Source organism: Mesitornis unicolor, unplaced genomic scaffold (genome assembly GCF_000695765.1).
Source record: "Mesitornis unicolor isolate BGI_N332 unplaced genomic scaffold, ASM69576v1 scaffold27097, whole genome shotgun sequence".
NCBI lineage: Eukaryota > Metazoa > Chordata > Aves > Mesitornithiformes > Mesitornithidae > Mesitornis > Mesitornis unicolor.
In genome coordinates, this window is record NW_010194739.1 from 8,449 (window position 1) to 19,473 (window position 11,025).

At 49.8% G+C, this 11,025-nt stretch overlaps 1 protein-coding gene across 1 annotated transcript in view; it reads right to left on the minus strand.

The window, feature by feature from the left end:
* The window catches only part of CCT7 (chaperonin containing TCP1, subunit 7 (eta)), an 11,053-nt gene extending 171 nt beyond the window's left edge, over positions 1-10,882 (minus strand). Inside the window, exons 1-11 of the mRNA XM_010187909.1 lie at positions 10,732-10,882; positions 9,739-9,845; positions 8,776-8,901; positions 8,073-8,125; positions 6,923-7,094; positions 5,587-5,751; positions 4,152-4,340; positions 3,449-3,546; positions 2,073-2,205; positions 856-1,062; positions 7-48 (exon numbers count right to left, since the gene is read on the minus strand). Coding sequence (XP_010186211.1) covers positions 7-48; positions 856-1,062; positions 2,073-2,205; positions 3,449-3,546; positions 4,152-4,340; positions 5,587-5,751; positions 6,923-7,094; positions 8,073-8,125; positions 8,776-8,901; positions 9,739-9,845; positions 10,732-10,759 — 1,320 coding nt within the window. The 5' untranslated portion in view covers positions 10,760-10,882. The remainder of the gene's footprint in view (positions 1-6; positions 49-855; positions 1,063-2,072; positions 2,206-3,448; positions 3,547-4,151; positions 4,341-5,586; positions 5,752-6,922; positions 7,095-8,072; positions 8,126-8,775; positions 8,902-9,738; positions 9,846-10,731) is intronic.
* Between the last annotated feature and the right edge of the window lie 143 nt (positions 10,883-11,025).

Here is an 11,025-nt window from a genome sequence, read left to right on the forward strand (position 1 = left end):
ATCGGCGATGTCCTCGTTGTTCACGTCCACGCCGTACCACATGCCGCCCTGCGGGGAGATGGGGGAAAATGGGTGAGTTATTGGGGCTGGGCAGGATTTCGGGAAGCAGAGACAGGGACAGGCTCAGGGAGAGGACCTGGCTGTGTAAAGGGGAAATATTTGAGGGAAACACAAATCAAAATCCCAAAAAGGCTTCGTTGTCAGCAAACAGTGAGAGCAAAGTGTGCTCCATTTCATAAGGAAGCTGTAGGAGATTTGCAGGACTGACTTCCTCCCCACTGCTTTCTCATCCCCTGACCCACAACCCCAGGTATTTCTGCAGCCCAAGATGCAGCCGCTCATTCTGGGGCATTTCCTTGCACCCCAAAACCGTCAGCGGGATGAAACGTGGCAGGGATGACCCCCCAGAGTGGTAGCTGCTTCCAAAGGAAACCAAGGGGCGACTTCAACTGCCTGAATTAGGACTGCGTGTGCACGCACGCTCTGCGAGATCCCACACGATCGCAATCAGGACCTCCAGTCTGCAAATCCTCTGAAAACACAGGGTATGGCCAACTTCCACACTCTGATGACTTTAATGTTTAATATAGAAGCCTCCCTCTTGACAAATGATGCGTTTTGAAAAAGCAAATCAAAACTCCCAGCTCTAGAAGTCACCCGACAGCTGCGATCAAACAGATCCTTTCCTTTTATAGAAACCCACATCCAGCCCACGCTCGGTCTGAAAACAAAACACGGCGTTGAATCAAAGAGGACGCGAGAGAACAACCGGGCTGAGCCGAATTACACCGGGTCCATCAAAGAGAGGAGTAAAAATCGCACACGGCCCCATTCTCGGTTCAGGGAGGCACCCACCTGGGCGTGCTTGGCCCGGAGCTTGTTCAGGATGTTGGTGGCATCGAAGCCGGCGTTGTCACAGAGCTGGCGGGGAATGATCTCGAGGGCTTTTGCGTAAGCACCTATCAGCAGCTGCTGCTTCCCTGGAATGGTCCTGGAGTAGTCCCGGAGGTATTTGGAAAGCTCCATCTCTATTGCACCACCGCCGGCAACAACCGAATCGTTCTGGAAGAAAGAAAATGCATTTTGGGAATGGGGAAGAGCAGGAAAAGCTCCTCTCCTGCAAGCGCTGCCCATCAGGGTGATGCAGATACATGCAGGGGAATCTATCCCAAGTTCCCAGAGCTCCTCACAGCTTTGCTGGGACTAGAAAGTGGTCAAGAACTTCGCACGGCAGCTACCAGCAGCTCTGCCCAGCTGTGTGCGAGGTCAAGGGGTGGCCTGGGGACGCCGTGGCAGAACAAGCCCCTGTGCGCTGGGCAAGTTTCCCCTCACTCTTGTGAAGCATCCAAAACTCAAGATCTCCGCAGCAGCACTTGGCAGCCAAGTTCTGCTATTTTTTCCCCCCTATTTGTTTCAGTGGGGAGATCAGGATGTTCTTTCTCAAAGCAAAAACACTTCCAAAAAAACCTGACGCGTTTCTTCCCATCCCCTCAGGGCGCTCAGCCTCCAAGCTGTTTTTAACCAGAACCCACCACGTTACCACGTTATTATGCATAACCCAGAAACACCCAGAGTTAGGCAGGACCTATCATATGGGACCAGTAAGTCCTCTCCTGGTGCTCCCAGCTTACCAGCACAGCCAAGGATCAGTTACCCCTCAAATTGGTCACCAAGGAAGGGATCAAGTGGCTTTAAGTGCTGACACACATGTGAAAGCAACCCTGCTATTCAAATCTACCTGATGCACCCAAAATCGTGTGTACCCTTTAGGATGGTGCTTATGGAACCTACTGCAACCCAGCAAGGATGAGTTACGACTGTACTAAAGAGAAGGCACCTTCTCAGGCGTGCCTGAAAAGCAGCTGGCAACTGCAGAGACAAGGCTGCTTTGGCCAAGGGACAGCACTTGAGTTAATCCATCAGATGCTGCCTGGCTGCATGCTCTGCTCTGTGAGCTGAGAGCTCCCAGGCTCTCCCGAGAGACCTCAGCCAAGTGCTGGTGTGTGGAAAGGTTTCTAGAAAGAGTTACAGCTGTGCCAGGTCTGATGGATAACCCCAGTGCTGGTCCTTACCTTGATTGCTCTCCGGACTATCATGATGGCATCATGCAGGGACCGCTCTGTCTCCTCCATGAACTGCTCCGCGCCCCCTCGCAGGATTATCGTGCAAGTCTTTGCCTTCGGGCAGCCTGTGAACAAGTTGTACCTGCCAAGGGCACAGGGTGAACAGGGTTAAGGTGACGGAGAAGCAACGCTGCTGCTGAGCGGGCTTTGCACCAGTATTCCTCAGCAGGACCAGGGCAGTCATAGTGGCCCTGTGCTGGGCACTGCTGAGGCCGCCCCTCGAATCCTGGGGTCAGTTTTGGGCCCCTCACTCCCAGAAGGACATTGAGGGGCTGGAGCGTGGCCAGAGAAGGGCAACGGAGCTGGGGAGGGGTCTGGAGCAGCCGAATGATGGGGAGCGGCTGAGGGAGCTGGAGGGTTCAAGTGGAGAAGAGGAGGTGAGGGGAGACCTTATCCCCTCTGCAGCTCCTGATAGGAGGGGGTAGCAAGGGAGGGTCGGGCTCTGCTCCCCAGGTACAAGTGATGGGATGAGAGGAAAAGGCCCCAAGTTGTGCCAGGGGAGGGTGAGGCTGGATATGAGGAAAAATTTCTTCACTAAAAGAGTGGTCAAGCAGTGGAAGGGGCTGCCCAGGGCAGTGGTGGAGTCCCCATCCCTGGTGGTATTTAAAAGCCAGGGAGATGAGGTGCTTAGGAACATGGTTTAGTGCTGGACAGGTTATGGCTGGACTCGATCTTGGAGGCCTTTTCCAACCTAAGCAAATCAGTGATTCCCTGACACAGCACAGGACTGAGCAGCTCTTCCCAAGCCAGATGTGTGACTGAGGCCACTTCAGCCTGCGCAGTGCCCCACCAGATGCTCAGCTAAGAAGCAGCAGAGCCAGGCCATACACAAGTGAAATTCAAGCTGCCCTTGGAAAATCCACTCCCTGCCTGTGCCAGGGCTTTGTGCTAAACCAGCGCTCGCATTCCCCTGGCAGGAACACAGCAGCGTTAGGCAGCCACAAAGAGGGATTTCTCCTCTAGTGAGAGGAAAAACCCCATTATAGGGCACCAGGCAGCAAAGCATCACTGTGGGATATCAGTCGAGTGCCACAATCGACCCCAAAATGTGGTGCTTTTAAGTTACAAATTAAAGAATACCACTACACTTAATACAAGGCACAGGAGAACAAATAGATGTTTCTAAAAGCATAAAAAGAGGTAAGATTTAGATGAAAGCTTACTCTTGCTCCCCATAAGCCTGACAAAAAGCAGCAATAACGGAACTTTGTCTTCGCACCATCACCTTGAGAGATGCGCAAACCCGACAGCACTCAGATCCTAACACTTCAAACCACTATTAGAGTGCTCACACACGACTATGTGCTCACTGCTGGTGGATTTACCTCTCTCCTCCAATCTGAGTCTCCTCAAAGAGTTCGCATCGGCCCAGCACATCATCGGACAGGGCGTTGACACTCGTCTGGATGGAACCGCCACAGGCCTGCATCAGACAGGGAGAAAGCACAGCATTATCAACATGGACAAACAAGACAAATCTGCCCAGCAGGTTCCCACTCTGCAGAGAGAGCCCAGCCTTTTTGCTGATGCAAAATCACCCTGCAGGCCAAATTCAGGGGGGGGAGGAAAAACCTTCTACTTTCCTCCCATCTAGGCAGGCTAGCAAGAGAAAAAATTCCTCGACAGCAAAATAAGATGCTGCTGCTTCAAAGTGCTGACTCACAGGTTGCAGAGTTCAGCAGCTACACAAAGCAAGCTTAGGAAAAAAACCTCATGATGAAACAGGCAAGAACTGGGGAAAATCAACCTGTACCAATGCAACGTACAGATCCTGTAACATCAGAGAAACAACATAGCAGTGCAGCTGCAATTAGCGTGCAGTTGTTCACTGCATCAAGGAACAGCTTTGCCAGTATATGGCAACTTTAAGTAATAAACCCATTGCTTAATTTTCTGGCCAATTTTAATTTTTCATCTTTGCAGGGAACAGCGCGTTCAGTCATCAACTGCTGCCCTGTGTTGGCAACGAGCAGCTTGGCACTGTTCAAACTGAATGAAAGGTCTTTATTCAGAAAGAAGGCAGCTCACCATCATAGTTCGCTTGAGATCTTCTTCTGGGACACGGCCAGCACAAAACATGTCCCTGTCTGCAAAGTACTGAGTAGCCACGTCACCGATGGGAAGTTTGGACAGGACGACTTTGGCTCCTGACTTGTGGATTTTGTCCAGTTTGTCATACAAGATGTTCCACTCCGCATCCACGATGGCCTGGTAATCCTAGCAGGGACGAGCGAGAAAGGGATGAGTGCTCACAGAATCGCTCGGTTGGAAAAGCCCTCCAAGATCATCACGTCCAACCGTTCCTGTCTACCCACTAAACCATATCCTTAAGTACCTCATCTACCCGCTCCTTAAACACATCCAGGGATGGTGACTCCACCACCTCCCTGGGCAGCCTGTTCCAGCTTCTGACGACCCTCTCAGTAAAGAACTTCCTCCTTATCTCTAACCTGAACCTCCCTTGGCACAGCTCGGTGCCGTTACTCCTTGTTCACTCACATTACAAAGAGTCACAAACGCCATCCCGCAGCGCCTGCGGTGAGGCTGCTCCGTGCAGCCCTAGCACACAACCGCTTTCCAAGACTCACAGGTGATTTTAGGTCACTAAAATGTTTCCAGCAGCAGAACCGAGTTGATAAAGGGGCTGGATGAACTGACAGAGGCAGTGAAAGCTCCAGAGAGCGTGGAAGGAAGAAGGAGGGATTATACTGATATCTGAGAGGGGTTTGCAGAACTGTGCATGGGTGTTGGGGTGGAGAGACTCCAGAGTATCTATTGCAGAGGGAAAGTACAGATCCTGAGAAACCTCTTGCTTTGCCCACATGCCCAGGGCTTCACAAGCCTCTTGTGCTCTGACTGCGAGTAGAAACAGTGGCAGACAGCAGGGAGAGCTCACAAAAGCTCACACCACCACACACAGCTGCAGATCTCAATAGAAACCACCACCGTGTTCACCACGGCAGAGAGAACTTTAAGGAAGCCATTACTAAGAGCACAGTGGGGCCAAGAACCCAAAAACAAAGCACCCAGAGATCTTCAGACACCACAATTATGCAGGAACCAAATGTATGCAACACTGTGGTGCCTTCCAAGAAGGCGTCAAATAACCATGTTTGGTTAAGATATTTAAACAAGGTGGAAAGAAAACCACTGTCCAAATTGCCACCTCATTTGCTTTAATACACAGAGGCTTTTCCAGCAGTTAAAGCACTGCTCATTAAGTTTAAGGTGTAAAGAAGACACCACGCAGCTGAGGCACAAGGACTGAGCAGAACCATGCCCTAAACCTGCTGCAATTCAGAGTCTGCCTCCCCCTTCTCCCAAACAGGGCAGCACAAACCACCCGCTGTTTTTGTGGGGAAGGATGGGCAGAAGGAAATCCCGCTCATCCCACTGGCTCTCAAGAAGCCACCACGTCTCACGGGCACAAGGAAGCAGGACAGGCTCCGCTTTCGGCTCTTACCTCCACTGTGTTTACTCTGACTTCAGCGTTGTCCTTCTCAGCTTTGAGCTCCAGCTCCACGTTCAGCAAAGCAATTTTGGGAGACTGATACTTCTTGGGCTGCATTTCAAAGCCAGCGTAAGAAAACGTCTTCTTGAAGGCAACTCCGGCCACCAGCTGCGAGTCCTTGAAGACAGGGATTTGTGTTAGGCTCAGCCTCCCGAGGTTTCCCCACCAGGGTTAATAACTCCCCACAGGAGACTCCCTGCTTTCAGAGTCCTCATTTACGAAGCGCTCACCAACAGCTGCCTCCTTTCATTAACCTACTTCTAGAGAAAATAAGCAGCAAACATTGTCTTCCCTCTGTTCACAAAACCAGCTCCTCTCACTTCCCTTCCGCCCCTCAAGACACTGCAGCAAAAGATGCCGTACGCAATACAAAGATCAAGGGATGGAGCAATCTGTTCTCTCTCTGATGTCTTTCCCATTCCTTCCCTTTGAAGATGGAAACTTGCCATCCACAGCCCCACGCTCAGGGAGGGGTTTCTGCCCTGGTTTGGTTTTTCCAAGCTTCACCACCACCTCCAACATTGCTTTGCAAGACTGCCCTGCCCAACACTGCCCCCTGAAGGGAACTTCATGGCTGGGAGAGCAATCAGCATCTAAACCTCCTGCTCCAGGAGGATCTAACCCCACACTGCAGACTTAGCTCTGCTCAACCACCTCCCTAAGACAAGCATGGACCTTCTCTGCTCTGACTGACAGTGTGCCATGACCCAGGATCTCTCAGAAGCCAACTCTGAAAAGCAGCATGTTAGATTATTTGCCCCATCCTCATACAGGTCTCCAAGGAGCCCGACAGCAGAATACAAGGGCTAAAGAATATGGAGTAGGCACTTCTATCCAGAACAGGAGATGCCAGCCTACCCCCAGGGACCAATTTCTGCAAGCCTCGGAATACCAGCAGGCTCAGACACCACAAAAACAGATGCTGAATCGTTCTTAATTCACTACATTAGTTGTCTGGGCAAGATAATGGCGTAATTATGCCTCTTCTCAATGAAAACGCCGATGCAGAGTGTTTACAGCCAGTAACAGCTGCAGAATACTAATTCAGAGACTGTGGTGGGCTTCACTTTTCAGCAGAAGGGTCCCAAGCAACAGGATACAGGCAGGAGAGTGCAAAAATACAACTTCTCTACCTACAGAAGAGAAATCCAGCCCTCCTTGCTAAGATTTTTCCTCACATCAACAGCTTTGTTTCGCTTTGGCAGTTTCTGAACAGGCATTTCTGCTAGAGTCAACCCATCAACGGAGCTGTGATTGCCATATCTGATCCTTTCAGGACACAACTTACTTCCAGAGCACCTCCTTGCACCTTCTTTATTCCAATCATTTTGAGTTGTAACAAGTCATCCAGCATCATGACGGCGTCTACGACCATCTTGGAGAAGAACTCCTTGCTCTGGGAGATCAGCTTGGAGCTCAGGGCTGTGGCCGCACACTTCTCCAGGAGGCTTCTCTGCTCGCTGCAAAAACAAGCAAGGTCTGGTTCACTTCCCTACTCTTTTCACAAGCTCAGAAAACAGCGTGCATGGTATCATTAATCCACTCTGATGGAGGTAAAGATCAATTCCCTTCTATCAATGGGGAAAGCAAGGCACATAGATGTCCAAGTACAATTCCCCTTTTAGAGCTCAAGGACCAGACCTGCACTGAGCAGGTCACTTGGGTTTCAGACACCAAAGGTCTGAGCAAAACAGCAGGACTCAGCACCCTCTCCTTCACCCAAAGGCAGTCAGAAGTCTTTTTAAGCCATCTAAAGGTGGTACACTCTCCATAAAGCATTAACCCAGGTAACGTATGTCGGAATGGAGCGGATGATACAAGAAATACAGCTCCAACTCCCAGGCTCTATCACCCTCGTTACTGCTCACCATGAGAGCTGATGAATTTCTCACCACAGGACAGCAGGAAGGATACAGCTCATTATTTAACTCACTTATTTAAGACAGTTACACAGTTTAACTTAAACTTTTACTGCAGGTATTTGTAACGTCAGATTAAGAGAAGAGCTTAAAATGCAGGGAGAAGGTGAACTCCAGTGCTCTCACCTCAGCTGAAGAGATATATTTACTGCTAGCTAACTTCATGTGTTCAACAACTAAAAAGTGAGCTGATTTTCAGAGAAGTGCCGAGCATTTAACGCTGCCACTGATTACAGGAAAAGCTGCGAGTCTCCACTAGAAAAAAGAAATCAGGCCACTTATTTTGGTACATGGCTTCCTCCGTGTGTGCTGGAAGACACTGGCCTATATACTTCCCCTCAGCCCAAGTGAGAGCACGGCATCTTCCCCAGAGGAGCAGGGAACTCCGAAAAACTTGAGAATAACCCAGTGTGGGGCTGCAGGTGTTCAGCTCGACCTCAAGACCTCAGCCAGCGCCACAGCAGAAGCCAGAAACACCCTCACAACTACACAACCAGGTCATCTGAAAGGGAAACTTACTCTTTGTCTTCCTTCTTCACCGTCACAGCGATGTCTTTGATCTTGTTTACAGCCTGTCAGGACGCAAGCCAACAGCTGGATTAATGATTCATGCTCACAAGCTGAGATCTCCAACATTTCTCTCTGTATTTTATGTTACCTTTTATTTCCTACTTCAGCATCACTGAAGTTTCAAGCGTTTAAGCCGTTCCAACCCTTCCAGCCCAGTAATTCCAATATGCCAACATAAATTTAAGAGGATCAGGAAGAGGCTCAGAGCAGCTCCACTGCTTTCAGCAGAGATCTGGGGAACCAAAGAGCTACTGAGGGATTTAACCTCCAGAGAAGGTTCAGGTTAACGAGACTGATGTGCTTCACAAGATGTAAGGTTTACCAAAGAGTAGCAGCAATTATAAGAACGGGAAATTAGAATTTTCCCACTTATTTATTCTTCCTTGGAGGAAAAAGAAAGGAAGACAAAGCCCTCAAGAGTTACTAGCTGGTAATAACAGCATGCTGACAGCAGAAAAGGTAGCTCCTATTTGCACTAAGACATCATGAGATCACTACTGTCACTCCTCACGCCCATGCATTACTGAATTTTGCCTGGAAATGCGTTATTTTTCCTCTCTGGCTCAGAAATTCTGACTCCAGATGCTCCAGTGGAGCTCAATTCACCCCTCAGCGCTGCAGCAGCAGCCTCCCTCGAGCAGCGCTGCCTTACCAGCTGCGTCGCTGTGCGGAAGGCACGGATGATGATCTGAGGATGGAGACCTTCCTCCACGTAGGGCTTCACTTGTTTCAGGAACTCGGCGGCGAGCAGAGTTACGGACGTGGTACCATCACCAACCTGCACGGAGAGGAAACACTTTGTGTCATCCACACGCTGCGACAGCAGCTTCCAAACCACACAAGAGCTGCCATAGGATATCACATTTGATCATTTTCTCTGCTCACAGATTTGTGGCTGGATTCTTTAGTGGTTAAGAAGCACTGGGATCACACTACATCCCCCTCAGTTCAAGAAGGACGGGAACTGCTGGAGAGAGTCCAGCGTAGGGCTACAAAGATGATCAAGGGAGTGGAGCATCTCCCTTCTGAGGAGCGGCTGAGGGAGCTGGGGCTCTTTAGTTTGCAGAAGAGGAGACTGAGGGGAGACCTCATTCATGGTTAGAAATATTGAAAGGGTGAGTGTCACGAGGATGGAGCCAGGCTCTTCTCGGTGACAAACAATGATAGGACAAGGGGTAACGGACACAAACTGGAACACAGGAGGTTCCACTGAAATTGGAGAAGAAACTTCTTCTCAGTGAGGGGGACAAGAGCACTGGCCCAGGCTGCCCAGAGAGGTTGTGGAGTCTCCTTCTCTGCAGACATTCAAAACCCGCCTGGACGCCTTCCTGTGTAACCTCATCTGGGTGTTCCTGCTCCGGCAGGGGGATTGGACTGGATGAGCTTTGGAGGTCCCTTCCAATCCCTAACGGTCTGGGATTCTGGGATTCTGTGATTTGAGGGTGAAGTTTCACTTCCCAACCACCCATGTTCATGAAATGTGAACTTTGCATCGTTGAAATTTCCAACCCCCCATCAGATCTGGCTGAAACAGCGTGAAATGTTTGAAACTTGCCAATAAAGAAACCAGACCAAATGCCAGATGCTTCCCACTGCGGCCAGGCCACCCCCCTACCTCCGCATCTTGAGATTTGGCGATGTCCACCAAGGTCTTGGCGGCCGGATGGACGACATCGAGGAGCTTCAGGATGGTGGCACCATCATTGGAGACAGTGGCTTTGCCTGGGATCGATGAAGAGAGGGAAGTCAACACCTACAGGCTCTCATCCCAAATTTCCACTTCAAAGTCATTTTTCTTCAGCCGAATTACTGGGCTTTTTTCCCCCTTTGTGATTTGAAATGTGATTACCATGTTATTTTAATACAGTCCTACAGTCAGATACACAAAACTGGCTGAAAAGGAAAGTGAGGGGGTCACCCCCACAGAGAGGGGAGCCCAGAGCTGCTGTTTCACAGAGGCGTCTCAGCAGGTGCTTCTACTTCATAGTAACAGCTCCTTTCTAGGCCATTTTTGGAGCAGATTAAGTGAATTTAGTGAGTGCACAACTCTTCACATCAACTAAAAGAGGCTTTAAATTCATGTCCCTCTTCCTTCTTGATACCTTCCCATACAAAAAACCTCAGGTATTTTAGCCTAACATTTATGTGAAGAAAGAGACTAGAAATCAATTATAGCAGTTATTAAATTTAAACCCAATTATGCTTTTTAATAGAAGTTACCACAGTTCTTATTTGCTTCTATTTCTATTTAAAGATAATCCTAAGACCTTCCACCCTGCCCTTCAGCACCAGCAATAAAAAAACCCACCACAAACAACATTATTTGTTTGGTGACTTCGTTCAAGTCTTTTCAGAGGTGTGAGGGAGGAACCTCATCACTAAATCACACTAAAAAAATCAACCAAGTAACAATTATCTTCTCCTCAACAAAGCCAAGGTGTTAAACTGAGCACTGAGACAGAAGCTGACCCTCTGGGATGAGATCAGTTCAGTATGAGATGAGGAAGTTGAAGCCTGCATCTCCAAATGCTTCAGTTATATGAAAAGATGAATAAATGTGTGCGCTTGGAGATGATTTGAGTGACGTTTTGACAGGCCCAGTGCTCACCCCGATCGTCCACAATGAGCTTGTCCATGCCCCGAGGCCCCAGGGTGGTGCGCACAGCTTCGGCGATGACCTGGCAGGCATTGATGTTGCTGACGAGCTGGGGGATGCCCTGCGAGGTGTCCGTCCCCAACAGGATAACCGGTGTCGGCTGCAGAGAGAACCCACAGCGGGGCCGTTACCCTCATCCCAACAACCCACACACAACCGGGAGCCAACTTTTTTGCACGGCCCAGCGAGGCACCCCCAGGCAAAAAGGCCCTGCAACCATCCAGCGAGATCTGGACAGGCTGGAGA